At 41.5% G+C, this 24,534-nt stretch overlaps 1 protein-coding gene across 4 annotated transcripts in view; it reads right to left on the bottom strand.

Annotated features, from left to right (window-relative positions):
* Positions 1-24,534, bottom strand: part of kdm6a (lysine (K)-specific demethylase 6A) — a 104,432-nt gene that overhangs the window by 46,697 nt on the left and 33,201 nt on the right. For all 4 annotated transcript variants that reach the window (XM_006638883.3, XM_015363377.2, XM_015363376.2 and 1 more), the window contains exons 3-5: positions 19,980-20,088; positions 13,016-13,065; positions 3,227-3,285 (exon numbers count right to left, since the gene is read on the bottom strand). In XM_006638883.3, coding sequence (XP_006638946.2) covers positions 3,227-3,285; positions 13,016-13,065; positions 19,980-20,088 — 218 coding nt within the window. The remainder of the gene's footprint in view (positions 1-3,226; positions 3,286-13,015; positions 13,066-19,979; positions 20,089-24,534) is intronic.

Genomic DNA, 24,534 nt, shown 5'->3' on the forward strand with positions numbered 1-24,534 from the left:
TGTTGCTCTGTTTGGCATCTCAGCCAAAACCGTCAGACTACATACAGCACAATATGATTCTAACTACATAATTTTATCTTTCTGTCATCTCAATGCATTGCACATAGACACTGAAAATCTAACAAAACAAGGAAACGTTAAGCCAAAAATGGTAATTTAGGGCGAGGGTGGTAGTACTTAGTACTTTAGGGTGAGGGTGTTTGCATCTATGTTTCTATGGGTTCTAAAATAAAACAGAATTCTAGTTTATCCATTTGCTAATCTACAAAGGGCAAGGTTTAAATAATAGCTCCTGGAGCAGGATTTGTGTAGCGCATGCCTACAAACAGCAAATGTAAAAGCCGGGAAAACTCTTAAAAAGCAAACGGCACGCTGCTTACAGAAAAGGTGCACAAACAGCACAGTAATTTAGAGATACCACAGGTCACCATCACAAAACTGATGGAATTATGGATCTGCAAAAGTACAAAGTATTTTCTCCTTCCTGTTCCATCCAGGTAAAAAACTAGAGGCAAAACTTCATACTCAAAATAACACTGGAGAGAACTTCAAGAACTGTGAAAGTTGTATTCTACATAATTTCACATAAGATGCATAAATGTTTACAGTTTTGCTTAAGATATGCTTATACAAACACACTCGCTAATGCAGTGTTGTACCCATAATTACTTATATCTAAGAATGGCAGTGAATGCACAATGCCATAATCATCCTAATAATACATGAAATGATACAATAATAAAATTTAAGCTTTTTTGCTACAATAACCCACATTGTACACTGAATTGCAGCTACCCTTGTATTAATAACTAGAGCTGTTTCTAGACTTGATGAAGTTCAGGTAGGGAGCAATGTCAGCATGCTTTGGCAGCAAAGGCTACTGAAGAAGATTCAAAACGTTTTTTTGTCTTTTCAGCAGGTAACACCCTTTACTTGGTCCTGTTTATACTCTGTTTACCAGTACCACAAGCAAAACAAAAAAAGCACTTTCTATTCATGGTAGACTTGTACATCTATTGCCACATTCAAAATAAAACCCACAAAACGTATTTCTCGGAAGAGGACAATAGGAGAAGTTTTTAACTTTTGAATCATGCACCTCTCTTTGAAGATTAGGAAATGCTTTCACAATATGAACAGTAGAATTCAGCACAGATGTACCTGTACCATCATGGATTGGCGCATGGGCATCAAACTTCACAGCCCTCACTGACAATTTGTTAGACCTCATATATGCATAATCTCTTATTTTGGGATTACTTCTGAATCAGCACAGGATGCTCTTCAAAAACTGATCTTCCCTATATATTATCACCATCATCATCTCTGCAAATCTTCTGCCAAAGTGATACAGATCTTTCAGTAGAAGCTATTTTATTGTTTTTTTTAAAAAAGGTGCTTAGATGCTAATGATCATGGACAATTGGATTCATCCCACAATGTGTAAAGTCACAGAACTGTGTTCTTTTTTTCAGAAATCCACCCAAATGCTAGTGACAAAGTCTAGATTTAGCTGAAGAACAAAACACTTAAAAAGCAACAACTAAACACTCCCTTCAGTCTGCGCTAAACTGCTGTGTTCAGCATTCCCACAGAAATGCTGCACAGGCTGATCGGCTACCCAGGTTCTACAGAGTTCATACAGAGCACCAGAACCACAGATCTCTTTTCTGAAAGAGAAATCTGGACCATATTTGGCACATGGATACTAATGCACCCACCAATCTGGCAGCTATGCTAAAATATGTTAAAGATGCACACAGATCTGAAGGAGGCTGAGTGTGGAGGAGTACATCGTACCCCACTGGAGAGAGAGAGCTGTTACCTTGAAATCTACATGCTCGGAATGCGGCCAGATTTCGCTCACAGCTTGCGGGTATGGGAAAATTATTATTTTAAATAAGCCCCTAAATCTCAAAGCTGCTGAAATAAGCTTTTAAAATAGGCTGGGCACCATTTAAATGGAGCACTGGAGTGAAACACCCCATTACCTAAGCTTACCAGGGCCAAGAAGATAGAGACCCCCAGTAACAGTCACCACTACAAACAGCACGTCCTGTCGACAGGTATTCCAAGACATCCAAACGATAAAAGGTTGTTAGATTCTTTTTATGATAAGGTTATAGCCAACATGCATCTGTCACATTGCGGTGCCGTTACATAATTGCACATGCACTTGGCTCTGCAACACCACGACGCTTGCAGAGATATCCCCCATTTAGACATTTAAACCAGCAGGTTGCTAAAATACCCAGAACGTCCTGGTGTTTTGGGCAAAAGGCTATGGAAAAAAAGTCATGAAAGATCATGCTGGGCTATCTGGAAAATGTCCTTTAAGACTACACAATAGCTAGAGTTTTACAGTTAATGTGACGTTTAACTACACCTGACCGGGTCTCCCTTCTGGCTCAAACCTTCTGAACAGGTAGATAAAGGCAAGGTCTTTCCTTTGGTAAACCATCTTTTCATCTAGATTCTTGTGTTTTGCACATATGGCTGTCCACTTATGAACCAAAAGATCTGTAAAACTTTTTTAAAAAGAAGGAAAAGTTCAACTTTTCCCCAACTTGATTTCCTTCACTCAATTCACCTGGCTCATGGACGTTATAAAGATCACACTGTAATAACAAAACAAATAAATCTACAGAAATTGCATTTCTTTTTACCCCTTAAAAATAGATTTTGCATTTCTAAATGTTTAAGTTATTTTCAGCATAATTAAGCTTCTAATACTTGGTCTGCTCAAGGTCTAAGAAACCATCTTGGTTTAACAGCAGTAAAAATGCACAGGCAATTTTCTGAAATTTTGAATGAAGAAACCAGGTATGTTTTAGTATGTATGTGCAGTATGTGCACACCTGAAGATGGATGCCCAGATGCACAGACTGCACTGTTTTCTGCAAACTCTAAAGCAAATAATGTACAGAAAATGATTCAAGACTTCAAAGATGAAGCCGGAAACACTGCACAGTGAAAGTGAGAGGTTTCAATTCAGAATCGCTCCCACTCTACAGTATCAGCCAGTGAAAACAAGCTCCTCTCTCTCACACAGAACAGAGTTATGAGAACTATCAAGAAAGCCAAAAATACTAATGCTGCCAAACCAAATTTGTCAGGCATTCCTGGAGAGATGCAGCTTAATCCCCAGTGCATTTAACACGAGCCCCCTACCCAGCCATCACAACTTTTAACACAACTCCGTGTTACTAATGAAAAGGGTACTTACCACTGAAATGCATTATAATGGAAGTAAACCATACCGAGGCCGTACAAGAAGGCAGCATTCTGAAAAAAGAGAGAGAAAATTTAAGACCTCAGAAAACAGAGCACAAAAACGTAACCACTATGCAAGAGTCTTTTCAAATTCAGTGAAGCAATGAACTTATGAAAACTGCAAGTGCTGTTTTACACTGATCACATCTCAAGAAACCAGAGTGCCACAATATCATTCCATCACTAGTCTGGTTGACATCTTCTGGTCATGATTAAATAACACTTCAAGTATTACCACAATATTCACCAACACAACATGACCTCTCTCAACTCCAGCTGGAGGAGCAGTGTGAAAAGATGGGGTGAAAGATTGGCCTGTCCATGCTATCTGACATGTGGAGTTTCCAGAGGAGAAGGAGTAACAAATCAAGTTAGATCAAGTAACCTGGCATTTAAATGAACACCACACCACAATGGAAAAGTGAGCTGGTGACAAAATACTAATCTGGCCAAACTACATAAGAGAGCATGACTTTGTGACAATTGCTCCATAAAAGAAAAACTTGAACGCAATATGCGTTTTTTAGAGGAAAGTTTTGCAATTCACAGGAAACAAAATCTTTCCACAAACATCAGTTTGGTTTCTACCCATCAGTAATAATGAGATTGGAAGCAAGATGTTATTCGGCCTGAATTCCTCCTTTCCTTCTGGTAATGCTGAAATGGATTTTGACTAGACTGAAGTAAACATCTTTGTGTTCCCCTAGATGTAGGTATTTCAATTTGCCACATTGCAACCTGGACTGGAAAATAGACTTGTAAAATGGCGAAGATCGGAATTTCGTTCACATTATGTGCAGGGTGTGACACCCTGTGAACACCCATCCAGGCCAGTATGGGAGAGTAAACTATATAAGCTCTTCGTGAAAAGAGGAATTCGAAGCCACAAGATTTTTCCATCTTGCGTGGCGCTGTGATAGGAGAGCTCATATTCATACCCCTCAATTCAGGGATAACAATTTGGTCTTTTGAAATTAAAACAGAGCTGCAGCTTTCCTTGAGATACACTCAAGCTCAGGAGAAAGCCATCAGGTCCCATCCCGCGGGCTCTGGGGAGAATTATAACTGGGTGCTGGAAACATCACTTCTTTCTAATAACAACCAGCACTCAAACCTGCTACTGTAAAAAGACACCTAGAGACTCTTCCGAATTTGGCACAGCGGTAACGAATGCTCAAATATATGTTGCCATTATTCGCAATACCACCGGGAAGCATAATGAGCACTTAATGAGATTAAAACAAAGCATTTTCCCCTCAAGACATGAGCTGCTAGCAGTCACAAGATAAAAATATGCACAGCCTGCGGTCTCTTTTCCACCCAGCAATTCTTCTATTAAAATTAACTTTGTTTCTCTTTCGGTCTGAGATCAAAAATGGAATCTAGACCAAAAATAGGCTGAACAAATTCCACCAAGCTAGATTTGAGTTTTGTTTTAAGATTACGTTAACACTATACTGATTGTCATTATTCTATGACTGCCACTTCTAACAGCCTTTTACAGCTCACAGCATGCTCCCTTCCTCCAAATACGTCAAACAAGCCTCATGTAAGCAGTTGACTACTTTCGTAAAAATTACAACTTAACAACAGCTGAATCTAAAGTGCAATTGGGTCACGTAGCAAGACAAAGATCCAAAACATACAAGCAAGACTTGACGATGGCTCCGGTGGGACATTTCACCTATGCACACAACCAGGATGTGGATACAACCGACGTCAACAAAGCAACAGTTAACTGCAAACACAAAATGAATGTGTTGTCAATGTGTCTCCACTGGCCATCTCAATCTCCAGGCCCCAGTACTGGAGTACAAAGGTACTGAAGGACTTAGAATCTTTCTGCCTGGAAGAAAGGTCAAAAAGCAGACAGAAAAAGTGTGTGAACCCCATGAAACTACATGGGGCATCTTGTCAGTGTAACCCATGCCAGAGGAGAATTTAAATAGGTGTGAAAAAAGATGGCCCTGTTGTTTTCTGGACTGTGTGACAAATATGACTTCACTCTCTTTAATGCCAACAAAATTACAATAATATTTTATCTCTTTGTGAAACAAGACACTATCTTATACATACATCTTCACGTGATGCTTTTTATTGTAGTTTCATTAGTGGTATGAATAATGTGGTAGGGCACTGTATATTTGTTAAACTTACATAACCTTATATAAGTATATAGGGTCTTATTTAGCAAATCTGTAAGTCTGGTCACTGTATAACAAAGATACTGTTGTTCTATAATTTAAAGGGCATTTTACAACTGAGAAGAGCAAGACACTTTGTGTACCCAGAGAGTTTTGGGAGTGTGGAACAAGTTATCAGCTATGTTGCTAAAAAGTAATGCCCTGAATATTTCCAAGATGTTTAAAATAGCCTTCTCTCATTTGTAAACTGTCTAAAGTTCCTATATAATTGCATTAAATGTTTTCAAAGCAACATCTATTTTCCCTAACAGGTGTATTTTCAACATCAAGCCAATATAATAAACAACCATATAAATGTGGACAATCTGTTGTTTCAAAAACAAAAATGAACCACAAAGAGTAACAGTTTCAATACTACGAGCATGCAGTTAAATGTCAAACATATAACTGAAAGCATTAAGAAACCAAACACCTTACCACCAAATCTCACTATGAGCTCAAAACGCTACAAATGAGTCACGAGTGAAAACCACAGAACTGCTTTTTCACCACAACACAGAGCAACATCTGCATATACTGAAAGACTTCCTGTGCATATCTGACAGATCTAATTTGAATGAGTTACGAAAGGGGGTTACTTGGAGTTGACTACAGCCACGCTCCATTTTGAGATTTATTCTAAAATAGGTAATGGAATCAAACTAGCAAATCAAAATGTGTCAGTTTCTCCCTTGGGAAGATGTCAGGCTGGAGGGAAGAGGATGGGTGTGTACTAGACCGCACGCTGTCCACTGCTTCATCAGACTAAGAGGTTTTATCCCATGTCATCTAGTGTAACATCCATTGTTCAAGGGTTTTGAGCAGGCAATCGAAAACTATTTAAAATGTTTTGTATAGTCCAAGGTTAGTTTCGTTACATTGTTATAGGGGGCTGTCTGTACAAAAGCCACTGCTTGCATTATGTTAAATTATTTTCAGAAACTTAGTTTATACTTGTCATATACAAGAGTTTATACTGAACACATTTATAGCAATGTCAAATCTGTATCCAGACTGGACAGGACGCCTCTGGCAAACTCCCTGAATGTCAGTCCACACCGGACATCTTGGAACAATCCGAAAGACCTGATGCAAACGCACAGCCCTACCCCTGCATTTCTACTGGACACAGCCTCCTAGAAACAGGCTGCCCCCACAGATCCACCATTAGACCATGAAGAAGGGCTCCAATTGCACTTATGGCTATCATTGAGTCATGCCTTCTTCCTTCGCTCAAAGAAGCTAATTTCTTTTTAAATCCTCCATTTTTATCTTTCAGCTTTTCACACCCCTCCGCTGTGGACACTCTCACGTGTCCCATTCTCACCTGCTGCCTTGTGGTCCCCAGTGCTTTATATTCCTGCCACCTTCCTCACTCTCACTCACCCCCGAAGAAGGCTCCCCAATCAAAACCTTGTCTACACTTTCACTTTTTCAGTGTGGAATTTAACCTTTACTTGTTCCTTTGAGGCCAATGCACACCAATGCACCCCCCGAATATCACATCTTATAAAGACCATCCGTTAATAGTACAAGGTCTTAACACTACCAAATACAAAACACCTGTAGACGACAATCTTACTAAACCGCATCCTTTTCATTGACCTTGCTAATAGTTTTTCCTTTTAAGTTAATTTTCAAGTGCTTAATGTGCTGCCTAAACACGCAGGCCTAGATTCTGTATTCCTGCCCGATCAACCAGCCTGGTGTATTCACATGTTTAGGACTGTGTAGTAAGAAACAAGCAAGAGCTGAGTAAGCCCTGCAGGCTGTTTAAGCCCCTAAACATTTTCTGTTCAAAATAATTTTTGAAAAATCTGCTCAATTTGATCCAGTTAGAAAAACAGCTAACGAAGCCTGAGCGATGGTTGAATGTCGTCCTTTCCTGTTCTAGTCATCCTACTCGCAGGATACACACAGGACTGCAGTTTTCACCCAGATATCTGTCTCCTGCATGGGTTTGGAATCGCTGGCAATTATACAGAATGGGACACTGCGGCGACACAAATTATCTATTTCTTGTGTGCGTGAACACAGTTGCAAACAGACTCGGACTTGGAGCTGTGCCCTCGCTGTGCACCTTGCCTCCGAGAGGTCACCCCCATTCCGGGTGCGTGGCAAATTACTGGCTAACTGCTAGAAAACCAGCGGTGGCGTGAGTGAGTGCCGGTTAACAACTGGACGCCGTGGTCCAATCGAAAGCAAAGACGTCCTATGGCTCCATTTAGCAAAAAGTCCCAGAGTCATCTTTGCTTTGTGGCTTTATTTATGCAGAAGGTAGAATCGATCCAAAAGAACAACCAGGTATACTTACAGCGGGGGGGGAACTTATATACATCTGTAAGAAACTGAAACTGAAAACTAGGCTGAACAACCCCCTCTTATTTTATGTTTTTATCTATCATCCATAATCCATACACTAGAATACATTTCCTGAAAATCATACAGAATGGGAAACAAAGAAGTAAACAGATACAAGAAAAAGGGTGACCTTAACCCAGTCAAAACAACACGGTTTTCAACAACACGTAACTATGACGACGGTAAAGTCACTAAGGGTAAGCATCCCTTAAAAACAGCACACCTAAATGTTTGATGCCACTGTCAGTTTTCTTTTAAAGAGGAAACCTCTTCAGCCGTACAATCCAAAAAAATACATTTGTCTGCAGTTTGAGTTCACATTCCACTGGGTGTCACTGTTCATAGATAAAGATTTCTATTTTCTGCCTGTAATTTGAGTATGGTACAGTGTGTGGCATTCAGCAGATTTGTTGACACAGATTCTTGGTTATCTTACCTGACTCTGCTCCCACACACACACCAGCCATGCAAGGGAGTATAAACATGTTAAAGTCTCAACAGCCAACAAGCACAAATGCATTTCGTCCACCAGTTTCCACTTCAAATAGCATGGTACGGTAGGTGGTATGGGACCAGAGTCCCAGGTTCGAATCTGTCTCTGTCCCTGTGGAGTTTCAATGTTCTTCTTGTGTTCTTCTGTGGGGTTTCACCATGTGAGTCACTGGTTGACTGACTGATGTGAAAAATATCCCTAGTGCCACCACCAGCATATCAGGCTCCCACACCCAAAGGCCAATAAAAAAAACACCTGGTTCTAGAGGTCTGCATGACACTCCAATTGTTGAAAGCCAAAGCACCACCAGACTGGTGATGCCAACGGGCGGCTCTGAGGTTTGTCTTGTGCCTGTGCCAGGTGGGCAAGGCTAAACATTCCTTTGGAAGCACCACCTGGGAGCGCAGAACGCTTCCAATACACACAGAGCGGAGGAGTGCCAGGTTTGTTTGTTTGTTTTTTAATTATGGTAAACAACCAAGCAGCACAAAACTGAAACAAGCAACAGAAGTATTTTCTTCTCCATAACAAATACCGGTGAAAATCTGATTTCAAAACTCCAGTGACATCTTCCTTTCGAGCCATGTTTCATGCCTTGTAAAGAAGGCACGAGAACCCTGCAGTAATGTCTGCACAAACAGCATGTTGATCTGTGCAGGGAGTGTCACAATAACCATAATTACATAACAGACTGATGAATGAAGATGCCAAGATTTTAACACCATTAAAATAATGGTAATTTTTCAAATCCACTTGATCTCCGCTTGATTGCATACCTGCTTTTATTTCTGTCTGTTAGCATTTTTCCTACAGTAAAATCTGTACCTGTACCAATTCAGCTTAAGATGATTACGCACAGCCCAACCTCCTCTGTGCACAAGGGAAGGTGACAAATTTACTTTGGCTGGTTCATAACAGAACACTAGCAAGACTGGGAACTGAGTAAACCAAAATCAAATTGAAAGCTTATATATCTAAAAGATGACAAGTCATACAAGTGTTATTCTTATCCTAAATGGCTTATTTTTTCACCCAATGTGAAACCTGCAAGGCAGAAATCTGGGATCAGCTCCAACTCTCACTGGGTTTCTATTGGTTTAGTGCTGATACACCCATAAGCAGTGATGTTTACAATATGAAGACAGCTTCAGGTTTTTAACTCTTTCAGGGAAGGCATGGAAGAGTGACCACAAGGATCCTCCCTCAAAGCCAGCATGCAGAGGTCAGTGACACACAGTGAATTCACCTCATGATGTTCCTGATCAGAAGCAAGAGAGTACACAAGTGGTGGGGGGTCTTGAATCCAATCCAGCTTTCTGTCACTCTAAAACAAGAGCCCCATTCATGCCTGAAGCACCAAAACCTTTCATTGCTTGCGCTGTGGTTATCTGGAAATACTCACAGGTTAATAACCAGGTCAGTGCTTATGCTACACTGCGGTGCTCCTCTAAACAAATCAATTTAACGAACAAAAGTTCTACTACTGTGTTAAGTCACAGATTGGACAGCCTAATCTAAAACCTGGTTAGCTAAAAGAATCTAGCTTGAACCTTTTCATCTTTGCCTAAAAGTGTGTCTAAAAGAACATACAAATCCACCAGCCTTTTCATCTTAGATTAATCTTTTAAGCCTGTCACACATTGGAACACTTTTTATGTCACGTTCTTCACCTGCTCAAAGCCAACAGCAAATTGTTCCATCAGCAATTGACTAAACAGGATCCCTGAACAAATTCAGTTAGAGCACACTGGATACAATTATCTTTATTTTGTAAAAAAAAAGTGACTTGTAGAAGTATTCAATCCCTTCCAATGCTGTCTAATTTTGTTGAAATACGTATTAAAGTTGCACAATTTCACCCACATGTTCAGTATGACAATTTATTGTTGATTAGCTTTTATTAACAATATATAATTCTTACAGAAGTGTAGGAATAGCTTGCTTATGTGCTGGTATACACTTAATAGAGTGAACATATTGAGCTATGTGTGGATATACTGATTTAAAGGCGCTCGACCCCGGGACAGGTAGGGTCACGCTGTGCTCTAGGTGAGGGATACGTTTCTCACCCAGAAGGACCGAACGGGGTCGACGCTGGACGCAGCCCTGTGACGTTTAAAAAGACGATAGGCTCGAAGCTGGACAGGGGGTGGAGCTTGCCCACACTTCCTCATTCTCTCCTGTGTGTAGGGCACTGGGCTCATAGTTGCAAGCAAAACATAATAGACGATTCAAAATCATGCGCGTATAAAAAATGCAAGTTATAAATTACCAAAAAAATTACAGTGATTACAAAAAAAACTCAATTTAGTATGGTGAACTAGCTCAGCCTTGTTTATGGGTACAGGTTTGGGCACTAACCGAAACCAATCCAGAGAACAAATATGTAACTTTTCTGAGGCAATTTTCTTCATATCAATATAGCTATAAATATTCTTCCTCTAGTTCCCCCTCCTCGCCTCAGGTTTTTAATCTTCTAAGCACAAGTTTCCTGCGCAGTATTTCTGCCAAAGCTAACGAAAACAGCTCCGTTTACTGCAGTGCCTGTCACCCTCGCTGCGACTGCCAAATGACTTAATTTACTGATCTCATGATCGTAATAAACCCTGAACAAAATAAGGAAAGGCGCACCGCAAGCACAGCCATCAGCCTCGTCTTGCTAGGAAGCAGGAGTGACGGAGAAGGATCAGTGCACTTGGTCATCTTTAAAAGACGAGCGTGACGTCGGATGCGCACTTTCAGCGCTTTTTTAAAAAAAACACTTGAAACACCGAACCGAACAACGTGCGCCCCTCTCTGCTGGGGGGGGGGGGGTTTCCGAGTGGTAAATCTGACAATAGTTTCACTCTCATTGCTAATAAAACATGAGCAATGGAAGAAATCGATGCTGGCATGATGCACTGCTCGAGGATCAGGAGGCCAAAGTACCGCCTTTGGCATACAGAAGCGCGTTACAAACAAAACCACCCCCACTGAAGACCTTTTTGCGCTACTTTAGTAATTACTTTGTGAGAGCCCACCTCTAAGATAAACACCGAAGTCTTTACACATCTCTTTACAAATAACCCCGACTAACACTCGAGCGAGAGTGAGCTGTGTGACAGAGGCAGAGAACACCAAGCCGACAGGCAGAGCGGCTCCCTGGAAGAGGAAGTGCTCTACAGATGCCACATACTGTACTCGCATAAATCATAGAGAACAGTCTGGCCCTCTCGACTGAGTCTTTAACCCCTTCGGTTGGCACGGAGAGCAGCAACAGCAGCCTTGCATACCTGCCAGGAATTTATCTCATTTTAAAACACGGATATTCTGGTTGGTGACAAATCCAAACACTTCAATTATTATGAAATAAACCTCAGTAGGTATAAAGGTATACATGCAGATATAAAGTCTTTTCTTTCCGTCCACACGAAAATAACCACACGTGAATGGCTCTCCAGTAATGCAGTAGTATGACGAAGCTTAAACCATGTATGTGGTCTTTTCTTATGCCTCCATAGTTTTAAGAGTTCTCTCTTATCTAATGCAATGACACAAATGGTGATTCTTGACAGAACGGACTACAGAATTATGCATCTCGTCCAGATGGACGACCGTCCTCTGCTCACACGACAAGTAAATACTTGTCAGCTCATTGCTGAACCCCGTTTTTTCAATTTTATTTTATACTCCCGTTCTTCCGGGAATGATCAGCTTTCCTTGGGTTCCCATCCAACAAAACGCTGGCCATGACCCCTCAAATCAGGGGCTACAGCTCAGAGTCACGCACATGGAGAAGACCCTGAAGCCCGATTTCATAGACTGCTGGAACTCTTAAGGGGAATGGCACAGCCTGCAGCTCAGTCTCATCCTGGGAGTACTCAAACTCCTAGAGCTCTCAGAGCTCAACTTCAGCAGACAGAGCCACCACCAAGCCATGCCCTTCCACAGCGGAGAGTCTGTGGGCTCTCAGCTTTCAGTGTTACCCACTGTGTCTCCGTGCCGGCATGTCGAAGGCACAGTGGTTTTTAAAAGCGCCAGCCAGGTCCACTTCCATTAATAAAGACCCTTGTACTCGAGCACCCTTCAGATTGGCTTGGTCGCTTGGGGCCAGCTTGACTTCTTTATTGCCAATGAAATGTTGCTGAACAAATACAACTTTACAGGAATTCAAAAGCATTTTTTCCTCCATTGCTTGCCTCAATTTAAAACAGTCCCTAATATAATTGTTCTGGTTTAATTCGCCAACTCAGTTTACACGGAAATCCTTTCCCTTCCCAGAAAAAAAGAAATCTTAAAAAAAGGCAGAGATTTTAGTCATGTTGGCTTTCTGATCTGCAAGGTTCACCTGCTAACATGTCAATTCGGTATAATGTCTGCACTGAAGTGGTACAGAAAACAAAAGGCCTTATGAAACCAACAATCGGTGTCAAGTTAAAAGCAAATATGTTAAATCGGTAAATAAAGATGAGAATTTAAAATAAGCACGCAGGTGTCGTCCTCAACTAGCACAGAAATGCTACAACTAACACAAGACAATGAAGTTATTTTGTGAAGCAAAATAAATTTTAACATTTGTGTAAAATGCCACAAAAACAAAGAAAGGAAACTAACTGCTGTGTAAGAACTTGTTTATTTTACCACAGCTCAATAACATGAACAAACACTAACAAATGTCAGAGTGAATGATTCTGGGACATAGACTGAAATGAACAGTGGTACTGACCTTCCAGTAATCAGACTGTAAACTGTAGTACCTCTGGTATGCAGATAATGCTGTGAGGGAAGAAAGAGAAAAAAAACATGTCAGTATGATGGAAATTGTAAAACTACAAACAGCGGACATACACAGACCTACAGCATGTGCATATATACTTAGACATGGCCTGCCTCGGTTCTAGCATTGCCAATTTGAGGTGGCTGTGCTGCCAAATTTAAGTTAAGCATGACAATGGCACATCTGAGATAACATTCAGGCAAGCGTGTGGCTCCTAGACAAAGCTCTATGGACAGACAATATATTTTTAAAACAATAAAACCGCTTGGAGAACAGAACATCAGGTTTTTGTGCTCCCACACATAAATGGCAATCTGGAAAACTTTTTAGCTTCCAGTTTTTCAATTCCAATTCCTTCTGACCAATTCCACATGTGTAATGATATTCTGGAATTAACCACAACAGGGGATTGATACAGACGCACAAGTACCTACATAAGATAAGAATGAAATATGCTCGCCTTAGTTTACATATTTCTCAGCTTTTTTTTTAATGAAACAGTACTGTATTTCCATTTCCCAGAGCTACTGTGCTGTCCTTGGGTGGAAAAACAGGACTAAAACCGAGCAAACAAATAGCAGTGGAAGAGAAAGTTGGAAAGACTGAAACAAAGCTGCAGCATTCCTGAAGAGCAACAAACTGATAGGGGTCTCCATGAAGCAAGATGCCTGCTCAGCAAAAGAGGGATTTTCAAATTGATCTTGACATTGTTGCTTTCAGGACCAGGTTATTACAGCAGGTCCATAACTCTTGATGGACACCCACAATAAATACCTCCTTCCACCTTAACCCTTCCAACACCGAGCTCGTAGACCGAAACAGGGACTTCTCTTCACACACAGGATATGTTTTTCAGTGTCAATGTAATTTCCTAAATTATTCTGCACACATCTTTGCAATGGGAACCCCACCTGATTTATTTTTTCGTATGCCTCATTTGAAAGGTCTTGTGTTGCTCTTGGGCTTCTTTAAAATTTCAATTTAATTTCATATTCTAGTTACTTTGCGTGTTAAGAGTCCCGGTCTAAAAGCTGGAGTCTGGCAGAGTAGTGTGTGGGAAAACACTATTATAAAGCAACCTTTGCATAACCTTGACGTCACATCTGGAAATGTGCTATATAAGTAAGGATTATTATCTTATTAAAAATTCACGTCCATAAAGGGCATCTAAGCACATTTTTCTTAACACTGCCTGCCAAGAAATGTGTTTGTGTCAAGACTGACTGCAGCAGCAGGAACGGGTTAGATTTAGTTTGTTCCCTGCATGGTCCAGACAGCGAGTACAGGAGCCCTAGTGTTTCGGCCATTTACCAGGCCAGAGGACGACTTACGAAAAACAAAGGGCAGTTGGCAAAAACCGGCACCAGCAGGCTTTGGTCACACACAAGTGTTGAAACAGCTGCCTTTATCCAGCCCTTAGAAAAGTTGCTCACGGAGATATCTGCACACATCTTTCATGACACTATGTCTGCAAAGTGTCACCTTGAGTTACAGCATTACAACACGATTCTAAAATCTGCTGGATACACTTCCAATAAACCTACGTTTCGTCACAGAATAGCAGTTAATCAGGTACGTTAATTACTAGTTAGTCTTCATAATCAAAATTCCAGATATGACACAAAGATCAGTAGGTCCCATAGTTAAGTGTAATAAACGTAAACAGTAATATCTTGAAGTTTAATATTTTACATGTGATTTCAGACGTGGTTTTATACAGACCTAATCTTATTAAAGTGAGCTTGGTTTGCAATAGATGCATTTTCTGCCGGTGTACATGTTAAGCAGTTGTCATTCCTTAACTCAATGAAGGAACACATTCAATGTCATTAACCAAACACTATCAAGATGACAGGCAATGTTCCGGAGACCATAAAAAACAAAGAGGCATATGAAACAAAACATAAGTTCAATACAGAAAAAACAACTTAGGTCATATATTGTCGTTTGTAAATGATGACTAACGCAAACATTCCTAATGTACAGTGTTACCTCCTGTATGCTCACATCAAACGTAAAAATGCATATTCTTACAAATCCATTTCTCTCCATTCTTGAACATCAATCTTGTGGTTAAGGAAATGTAGGAAAAATGTTAAAAGTAAGCTAATGTAGAAAATTGACAACAACCTTAATCTACACTGAAGATAGATGGAAATCACTTGACACAAAGGAAAGCAGTCTACAAACGTACAGTGAAGTAACTGACTACATAATTTCTAATTTAAGACTTCCATCTGCAATAGGATTCTAAGGAGGGGTTCCGGTGGACCAGTAGATGGTATTCTGCCCTCTACATCAAACATGATCCAGTAGGAAGACAGGCAACATTGTGCTACAACTCAAAAACCTTGGCATGTTGTACTTTGGGGAACATCCAGCCCAGATCCTGACCACACGGTCAATGAAAATTCCATGGCACCATTCAATCAACTGACACAGCATTTTCTCTCTCCTCCTGGAGTGCTGGAGGGTGAAAGAAGTGGGTACCCTATTATAAACCAGTGCTACGGTAGCCCTTTGAACAAACAGTACTATATGAAGGATTCCTTGCACTTATTGTGAGCCACTAGGATATTTTATCAGAACCTGTCCCTCTGAAATCTACTGAATCCTCAGATTTGACAAAGAACAGCACATGGCATGTGTTACACTCTGCATTGCATACTGTATGTTGGCAGTTTCCTTTTTTATAGCCCTGAGACTCACCGCTAACTTGGACACTTAAACAAATGCAGAAATGTTACTTGATCAAGGCCAAAAAAAATCACTTGTCATCACTCCTTCATAATCGCTATGCATCATGCATCATCCTCCAGAACCATTTGTGCAAATGACTTTACGCGCAATTATATGCAGCGGTTCATAACGAGAGTTTCATCTGAACAAGAGAGAAGGTGAAAGCTGCCAAGGACTTTCTGCTGATCCAGCTCAGTAAGAGCGGTCTCAGTACGTCTGTGAAATTGTATTTCGCTATATTGTTTTCTGCATGTTGCTTTAGCACAGTGTGTAGCTTGTTAGGATATGAGCTATCCTTGCAGTCCTACAATAAAGCAAAAACTTCAACAGTACTACATCCACAAAGTACAAACACTATTCTTAAAATATTCTCTATCTTTAAGTGAAAATAACAGAAAACATACTGGTTGAGATAATGTAGAGAAAAGTGTCCTAGAAGACCTTCGTTGTTAATCTCCTGCTGTGTTTTTTTTTTACTCAAGACCATTCTGTGCTGCGTTCATACTCCACGATTCTGGGACAGCACTATTCACCCAGCCAAATCTGATCTGTGTGTGAAACACTGCAGTTTAAAAAGCAAAGTCATTTCATTTTTAAAGGGAGTGGTAGGGATAATGGCATTAACGCTGCAGTTTCCTTCCAATCCCCAACGAGATGCAGGCTAGGTCAGTCGCTCGCTCTCCGCTTTGAGTGCCTGGTTGTCCTGAGGGGGACTAGTGTCCTGTCCTGACTGGAGCCTCGCCTCGAGCACTCACTCTCAGGACAGGCCTTGAGGTACCATCAACCTGTCCAGGAGTGAGGCAGCTTTCAGAAAATGGAGAACCGTTTTAATCTTGTGCTCGTCCACCTGGTCATTTAGATCATTACCAAAAAACGATTTCACAGAAAAAATAAATTTGGGAAAAGAAACCACATGCAAGAGTCAGGACAACGTGTGATCGCGGAGCTTGCAATGTTCTCTTCTGAGCTCGACATGCTCCTTACTATTACTTGTAGGAGTATTCTTCCCAATCAGTTTTTCCAATTTTGACAGGAAGTGATTTGTTACGTTTGGACTCCTAAGCCTTTCCCACTTAAAACAACTTCTACACAAGCATGGTGTGGTTTTTCCGGCTCAATCGCTCAACATCTTAATTCAGGCAAGCTCATTCCTCAGTGCTTCTAAGTACACCGACGACTTCTGGTTTTTAACAGGTCCCTTTTTTCAAATCAGCTGTCAAAGACCCAAAAATGACAGTTCTTGTGTACCACGCAATAACAAAAACCGTCTGGAACGCCAATTCTGAGAACCACTCAGAGTAATTGCAATCATGAAGCAAGGCAGACCAAAGGGTTTTATAGAAAAATGAGTGTGCGCCCTAAATGTCAACTTATGCAAACTATTTCAACAAAAAAAAAATCTAAACTCTCTAAAAATGCATTCTGGTCCCGGAGGGGGAGGCTTAAAACAAATGTTCAGGGAATTTAGCTTGGCTGCAGCCTTGGCAACAATAATGAGCTCTTTGTGAGTCTCTGCCCCCCCACTCCACATTCTGCCTCACACCCCCACTGTGGTCACATCGTTCAGCAAGTTAAAGGAGAGGTAATCACCCTTCATCATCATCATCATCTTCATCACACATCCTGCTTATTAACCCAATTATCTACATCCATAGAAATAAGCTGGAAAGTTAACAGGGCTTTTCCCACAAAGTAAAAACTCTGAATTAGAAGCTAATACCTTCAGAAAGGCTTCTTCAACCACAAAGTAAATATATTCCTTATCAAGAGCTCCAACAGGTCTGTGCTGTACAACCCGCTGCTAAGCTCTAAATTGCCGAGAGGCGAACAAATTACAGGTCAAACTGTGGTGATCGCAGCTCAGCTCAGTGTGCCTCCGGGCTTCCTGAGCGGGCCGAGGGATGTCGCAGCCGGGCGGTGATTTAGTGGGAAGAAGCACAGGAAGGCGAAGAGGCTGGCCGGGAGACACCCCCTTACACACGCGAGGGGTCGGCGGAGGCACACGTGCAGCAGCCTGGCCACCCCAACATTCAGAAAACACTGCCGCACGCAGTCCGGGTCTCGCAGCCTCACAGCCACTTGAAGCACGGCCTTCGCAATCAATGGCATTCCTCAACGCGCACAAATTATTCACATACACAACCCTGCTGGGCGACGATGCCCCCACCTTAATCACACCCGTGTTTAAAAACATTTTTAAAAAGGGAAAAAAAATAATAATCAAGGTTTACTTTCCAAATATGGGAACAGAGACCTGTTTGTTGCTATTAACGAGCCCATTTCTAACTGACGGCTCAGAAAGCAGCAGTATTCAGGCCTGGGCAAACAGGCAGATGACATTCAGTGCAGATGATGGCATGCAGGCAGCAGAAAAACTGTAAAAATAAGATGGGAAACGCGCAACATGGAGAAGCTACTATACCAGGTTGTATAAAACATTTAGTCCAGGCTGGTACACTGACAGGCTGAAAGAATCTTTCTAGTCTTGAACAAAACAGACTTTAAGGTACTTGATTCAGGTATTTAAAATCTGAGTACCCATCAGGCTTTTTGAAAATCAACAGTGAAAAAGAAATCGAAGAACATACTGTAGGTGGACACTTAAGGGAAGCGCTTTTAAAACTGAGAAAAGGAGGCATGTCTTTACACAAAGGCATGTGGGAGTGTGGAACAAGCTGCGCGGCCACATTATTGAAGCAGATACCCTGAAATAGCTGGATGAGATCCTGGGATCAGTTACCGACTGACTACGCAAGGGGCTGGGTATGTTAAATAATCATCTCATTTGTAATATTTTTGTTAATATTTTAAACCCAACCATTCTCCTTTTGCCTTCTTAAAAAGGTGGTCCAATTCATCCTGGCAATCGCTCACAAAGCCTGACCACAGTATTACACCCCCACAGCAGCGACCGCCGGCTTTCAGAAACCTCCACTGGTGAGAGATGGTGTGATTTTGTCAAACGCTAAGGAACAGGTCTTGTTTTTTTCACTCCCATTGCATTTAATGCTAAATTGAAATATTCATAAATTGTGACTGCTTGGCAATAAGGGTTAAGAGATAATGACCATAATGCAGAAAAAAGGCAAATACAAGCACAATATCCAACCAATCTGATGGGATTAAATCCCTAAACATTACAAAACCCTTTTCAAACTGTTTCATCTCATTCTTGCACCTCTGCTGGGCAAATAGAGAAGTACACCAGATTAGCTCCTATTAAGAGTGAACATATCAGGGCCAATGAGTGCTCATCTGAACACCTGTTGGAAACACACGAACTCTGTGATCACAGACTTGTGCCTTGGTCACGTCATAACCATCTCTGCCTGCGTCACTAGACCAAGATTCCCCAAATGGTGGCGCACTCCTGGCTGTCTGAGAGGATGGCCTGGATGGGATTAAGCAGCCAGAGCCCTGTCAGTTCTCAGCCATACAATGACCCCTGCTGCCTCCCGGGCACTACCCAGTCAGTGAGGAACGCGCCTCTCCTCCAAACAGCTCTGGACCTCCGGTAGGGGGGCGGTGCTGCCTTTGACATGCGAGAAGACGATTGGCTCAAACATTGGACGGGTGTCAGAGGAGTTATCTATACTTCCTCGTTCTCCCCTCACCCATGCCTGAGGTCGTAGGGTTTGCAGACGCGCTGTGATATGAGGCTAGATGTGAAAAACCCAGAGCCAGCAATTCCAATCAGGTTAGTGAAACCCAAACAACTGGGGAAAAAAATTGAGCAAACTGCCAATACTAACAATTTAACATTAAAAAGGTCTATAGCAAATATTTAATATAACAACTGCACAGGGAAATTAATGTTTTAATTACTGATGCATTAATATAGTAAAGAGCACATAAGGGAGAAGCAATTAATAGTCCTTTTAATATGTGGTTACAAATTAGTAGAAAGTGGAAGAGAAGAATAAAAATGTACACATTAATTCTGTTAATTTTACAATTATCCTAATCTCCAGCACAACCAAATGAATAAAGTAAAACATAGTAAAGTTTTCCATTTGAAGTTTAAAACAAATTGAAAAAATGTGGTAAGGAATATTTATGAGCTCATTCTTGCAGCATTTTCTACTTATTTGAACTTAATTTCAGCTTCCCAAGCGCTTTCAGCAACACTATTCAGATCGTGAAGTCTTAATAAGAAGTCCAGGGTGAAACTTACCTTTTGGATAATCCTCTAGTAAGAGGTTGAAGTGACCTAGCTGGCAAAACAACTCTGGCTCAACTTTTCCTTCAGCTTTCAAGATTAAAGAATCGTAGCAGCGAACAGCCTAGAGGAGAGAAAGAAAAAAAAACATGAACAAGCCATCACCTTCCACACAGGTCCTCCCCATCTGCCTGGGCATAGACTTGGCCCACCACTGTCAGCAACTAGCTAAAAAATACACACTGCTGAGTTAACAGAAATAGCTCATCTCACAAGAACACAGCACCACACTCGGTAAAGGGTTCAAAATAAATTACAAAATTAACAGCCACATTCAGATAGGCTCAGGCAAACATTTCTCAAGGCTGACATCACCCCCACCTTCATCTCTATCTCCTTTCAGTCACAATTATAACCCTTCATTATCGGAAGCCCAAGGTTTGAGACACAATCCAGGATCTTCTCACTGAAGCAACAGCATCCTATTCGTGTGCCATATTAAAAAGGCTGAATGCACAGTATGACACATCCTTGGTATTAAACTACAATGGTCTTTCTTTATCCTATGTACTGTGGACAAAACTATAAGAAATTTGAAGCAGCAAAAGAAGAATGTTTTCTTCCGATAGCACAATCAATACCTGGTTGTTTCACTGGGCAAGGAGAGTCTTACAACAGAAACAAGCATCCATGACCAAAAAAATGCCCATTTCCTCTACTGGGCTCATAATTATGGCTACCCTACTCGAATATATACCAAGAGGAATTGAAACGAAACAGAGGCTATTGACTCCATTACTCATCTGTTGCATTTTTTAATGCCTCTCAGAATGTAACCCATATCTGAATGAGTTCCAGTATATAGATCCATCCATTTTCTAACTTTATCCATTACAGGCCCCTATCCTGCTAGCAACAGGCTCAAGGCAGGGTACACCCTGAATGGGATGCCAGTCCATCGCAGGGCACACAGACGTTAACACCAGGGCCAATTTTATAGAAATCATTTAACCAACCAACAAGTCTTTGGACTGAGGGAGGAATCCCACACGAACATGGGAACATGGGAAGAACAAGCAAACTCTACACAGATGGCACCCCAGGAATTGAACAGAAGACCCCAGTGCTGTGAGGCCCCAGTGTGCTAACCACCGGTATAGAGATTCCATCTGATATTCTCTATAAACAACTTGTTTTTTTATGAGTCTGCTATGTCAGGTTAAAGGAAAAAGATAAAGAATTATTCAATCAGGCGGACTCTTATCCAAAGCAACAATTTGTCACCATTACACAGCTGGGTATTTTGAGTGGAGCCATCAGTGCAAAGTAGAATATGATCTGATCCCACGCAAGAGCTGAACTCACAAAACATTATGAATCCAGTTGCATTTATAGAACAGAAAAGTTGAACAAAAGGGTATGGGACTGAGTGAGTCTGGGTACTGTACTTTGACTTGGCATCATTCACTCTGAATGCCTGTGAAGCAGCAAAAGAAGAATGTGCAAGTGTCAGTGTTTTGTGACTTGGTGCTTCACTTTAGACAGGTTCAAGGAAGCATTTCTATGCGTTTTAACCGAACGACAACTCAAGCCGCCCTGGCCCATGTGAGCTATTTTAAAGTCTCAAACTGTAATTACAGTTTTTCGCTGGATTGGCAGTGACTGTGGAGAACAGGAGGTCAAATTCCACTCATGCTTCAGGTGTTGTCTGCTCTTATTTGTCACTCAGCCAGTAAAATTAAAGGTGGAAGGGGAAAAAAATCAGCTTCAACAAAAAACATTCATCATATCATATGTTGAGGCATTTCCCAAACTACATATTAGCTCTTGTGTGAACCAGATAAAATCAAAATAAAACTTATAAATTGATTAATTTCCATCTTGATATTAGCTTGGTAAATTAAGAACTGACCTCGGTAGTTCTATCCAGGACACAAAGATAAGTTTGTTAGATTAAACTAATAAAACTTCAAAACTAAACATCCCACACAGCAGGTCTACACTCACTGTTAATGAAACAAATTTGATTAAAAAAAAAGAGGCAGACCATTTCCACAGGCACATTTAATCTGCTAGAGGACTGGGCACTATTTAGCTGGATTGGCAAAAGAGTGATTTATATGCATCATATTATTGTTTGCATCTAACTGCAGGGTTGCTATAGATTGGTCAACCATCAACCATATCTATTCAGGTAAGTACAGACCAGCACAGACTGCAATTAATGGCATCAGTTCAATCTCCCCAGGACTAAGAATATATTATATGCAGCATGTTGTACTAAGCCAATTGAAATAGGACTGTAGCTTGCAGTGTAAACATTTCTCCCAAGAGTTATAGATGCTGCCCCAAATTAATCACTAACAGAAAAACTAGAACTAGGCAATGCAAGTTGATTTTAAACTGGCTCTGACGCGAGTGAGGGTGTGTGCGCCCTGCGATGCGCAGGTGTCTAGTCCCGAGTGTACCCCGCCTTGAGCCCTCTGCTGGCCAGGATCGGCTCCGGCTTCCCCGCGACGCTGTACTGGATACAGCGGTTAGATGGGTGGATGGACTGCAGTATGTTTGCACACAATTAAAGCATCGGTTCTATTACGTTTAAACAGCCTGTTGCCCATGCAGCTCCACGGGCGTCCACAGTCTCCCTTGAAATCCGCTGACAGGCTAAATCCCTGAAGCTCTCTACGGCTATGCACCCGTTACCGTAAATGACCTAATAATGGGGCAATAAACCTGTCAAAACCATAATAAAGCAAAATGCAAACACCGACAGCGAATATCATCGCACCACTGGAGACACGCGGTAATTAAGTGCAAACTGTACCCCAGCACATGCTGCAGAGCATAAAACGTGTTATATAAAACAGAAGCGCTTCTAATAAAAAAAAAGAGCAGCCGACAAAATTAGCAGTTCACCTAAGGCCTGCGCTGAAAAAGTAAGGGTCACAAGCTTGAGCTCAGCTCATGCTGTAAAATCGTCCACTCATCGGGAAAGCGCAGGCAAAGGCAACGGGACCCGATACACACACCTGGTCTCCGAGTTTGCAGAAGAAACAAGCTCTTCCGACCTTCCGCTTCGAGAATCCGATACCGTCTTAACAGCGACTTTATAGTCTGAGCATATCCAAACGCAAAAATTAACGGTGTACCGCGATTGTTTCTCCCGGGGAACGGCAAAGCCAGCCGGCTGCTGCAGGTTTTTCCCCACAAACTGCCTATGTCATGAGCAGACGAAGGATTTCTTGGCAGAAAAAAATATCTCCATGTTACTATGCAAGTTGAAACCATCTGTCCCCTACATTATCCATCATTGCCACTGCTAGTATAAGCACTTTGACACCCCTTGTGAAAAAGGTCAATAATTCTACATCTCCGTTTGAATTTAAACACCATTCTAAGTGTTCCAACTATCTCAATGTCATGCATTTTTTTTCTTAATTAAAATTATCTCTACCTCCATCACTGGTCAAAGCGCAATTCTTTCTATAGAAGCACAAAACCTCGAAAGCTTTTTAAAAACCACATTTCCTGCAATTCGAATTAAAGTACTAATTTACAGTCACACGCTTCTTCCTCATCTTTGCAGCAACATTCCTAAGTGCCACGTTACGGTACAGCCAGCGATAGCAGCATCTTTCCGTGTCGGGGAAAAATTTAAAATTTCAAACTACTTCGATGGACTCTCACCTTGCTCCCCGTTGCCTGTCTGGACAGGCTCGCTTTCTGGGAGTTTTTAGCAAACCTTGGACTTCAGGGTCGTTTAATACACAAACGAACAATAGTTGTTTAGGGTCAGAAGTTTGTGCATACTTTTAATCAAAACTAGCATGCTCCTACCCCTTACTTGCTGGGATATCCTTCCAAGGCACTGAAGTTTCAGTTTCATCTTGGATTCTACAGCAATGAGCAAGTGTATGTCATGCAAAAACTCCTCTGCCGCCGTATATACCTCCAGCCCTCTTTGATTTGCACTGGATCGATGTGAAATACAGGGAGGACCGTAAGGATCTCCTGCTTTTAAGCCACAAAATCTAGCTCTAGGTTTCCTTAATGTCTAATTGCATTAGTACGTTCTGACGAAGACTGCTGCTTTGGAATCTACTCAGAGAACAAGAAAATGTCTGAACACAGAACAATGTTCTTTATTGACAGGCTAAAGGAAGCAAAACGTTTTTTTTTATAATTGAGAAGACTAGAAAGGGAACCCCATCTATTCATATTCTGACTGCTTTAATTAACCACTTCAGTGCTGTGGAGGAGCCAGAGCCTATCCCAGCAAGCAACGGGAGCAAGGCAGGATACACCCTGGATGACACGCTAGTCCACCGCAGGGCAGCCACAGACGCAAATGAAAACTTTCCTGGGGGCCAAGTGACATACCGGTAGGTCTTCTGACTCACACAAACAGCACGTCAGGTCTGGAACTGAACCCAGGGCCCCAGAACTCAGACCACTGTGCCACCATGCTGCCCCAAAGGGAACAGGATTCAAGTATTCAGTCTCCTTTCAAGACTGACAAAGTTGACACCATGAATTTCCTCAGAAACGATCTTACAGCACAAATCAGACG

Source organism: Lepisosteus oculatus, chromosome 15 (genome assembly GCF_040954835.1).
Source record: "Lepisosteus oculatus isolate fLepOcu1 chromosome 15, fLepOcu1.hap2, whole genome shotgun sequence".
Taxonomy (NCBI): Eukaryota; Metazoa; Chordata; class Actinopteri; order Semionotiformes; family Lepisosteidae; genus Lepisosteus; species Lepisosteus oculatus.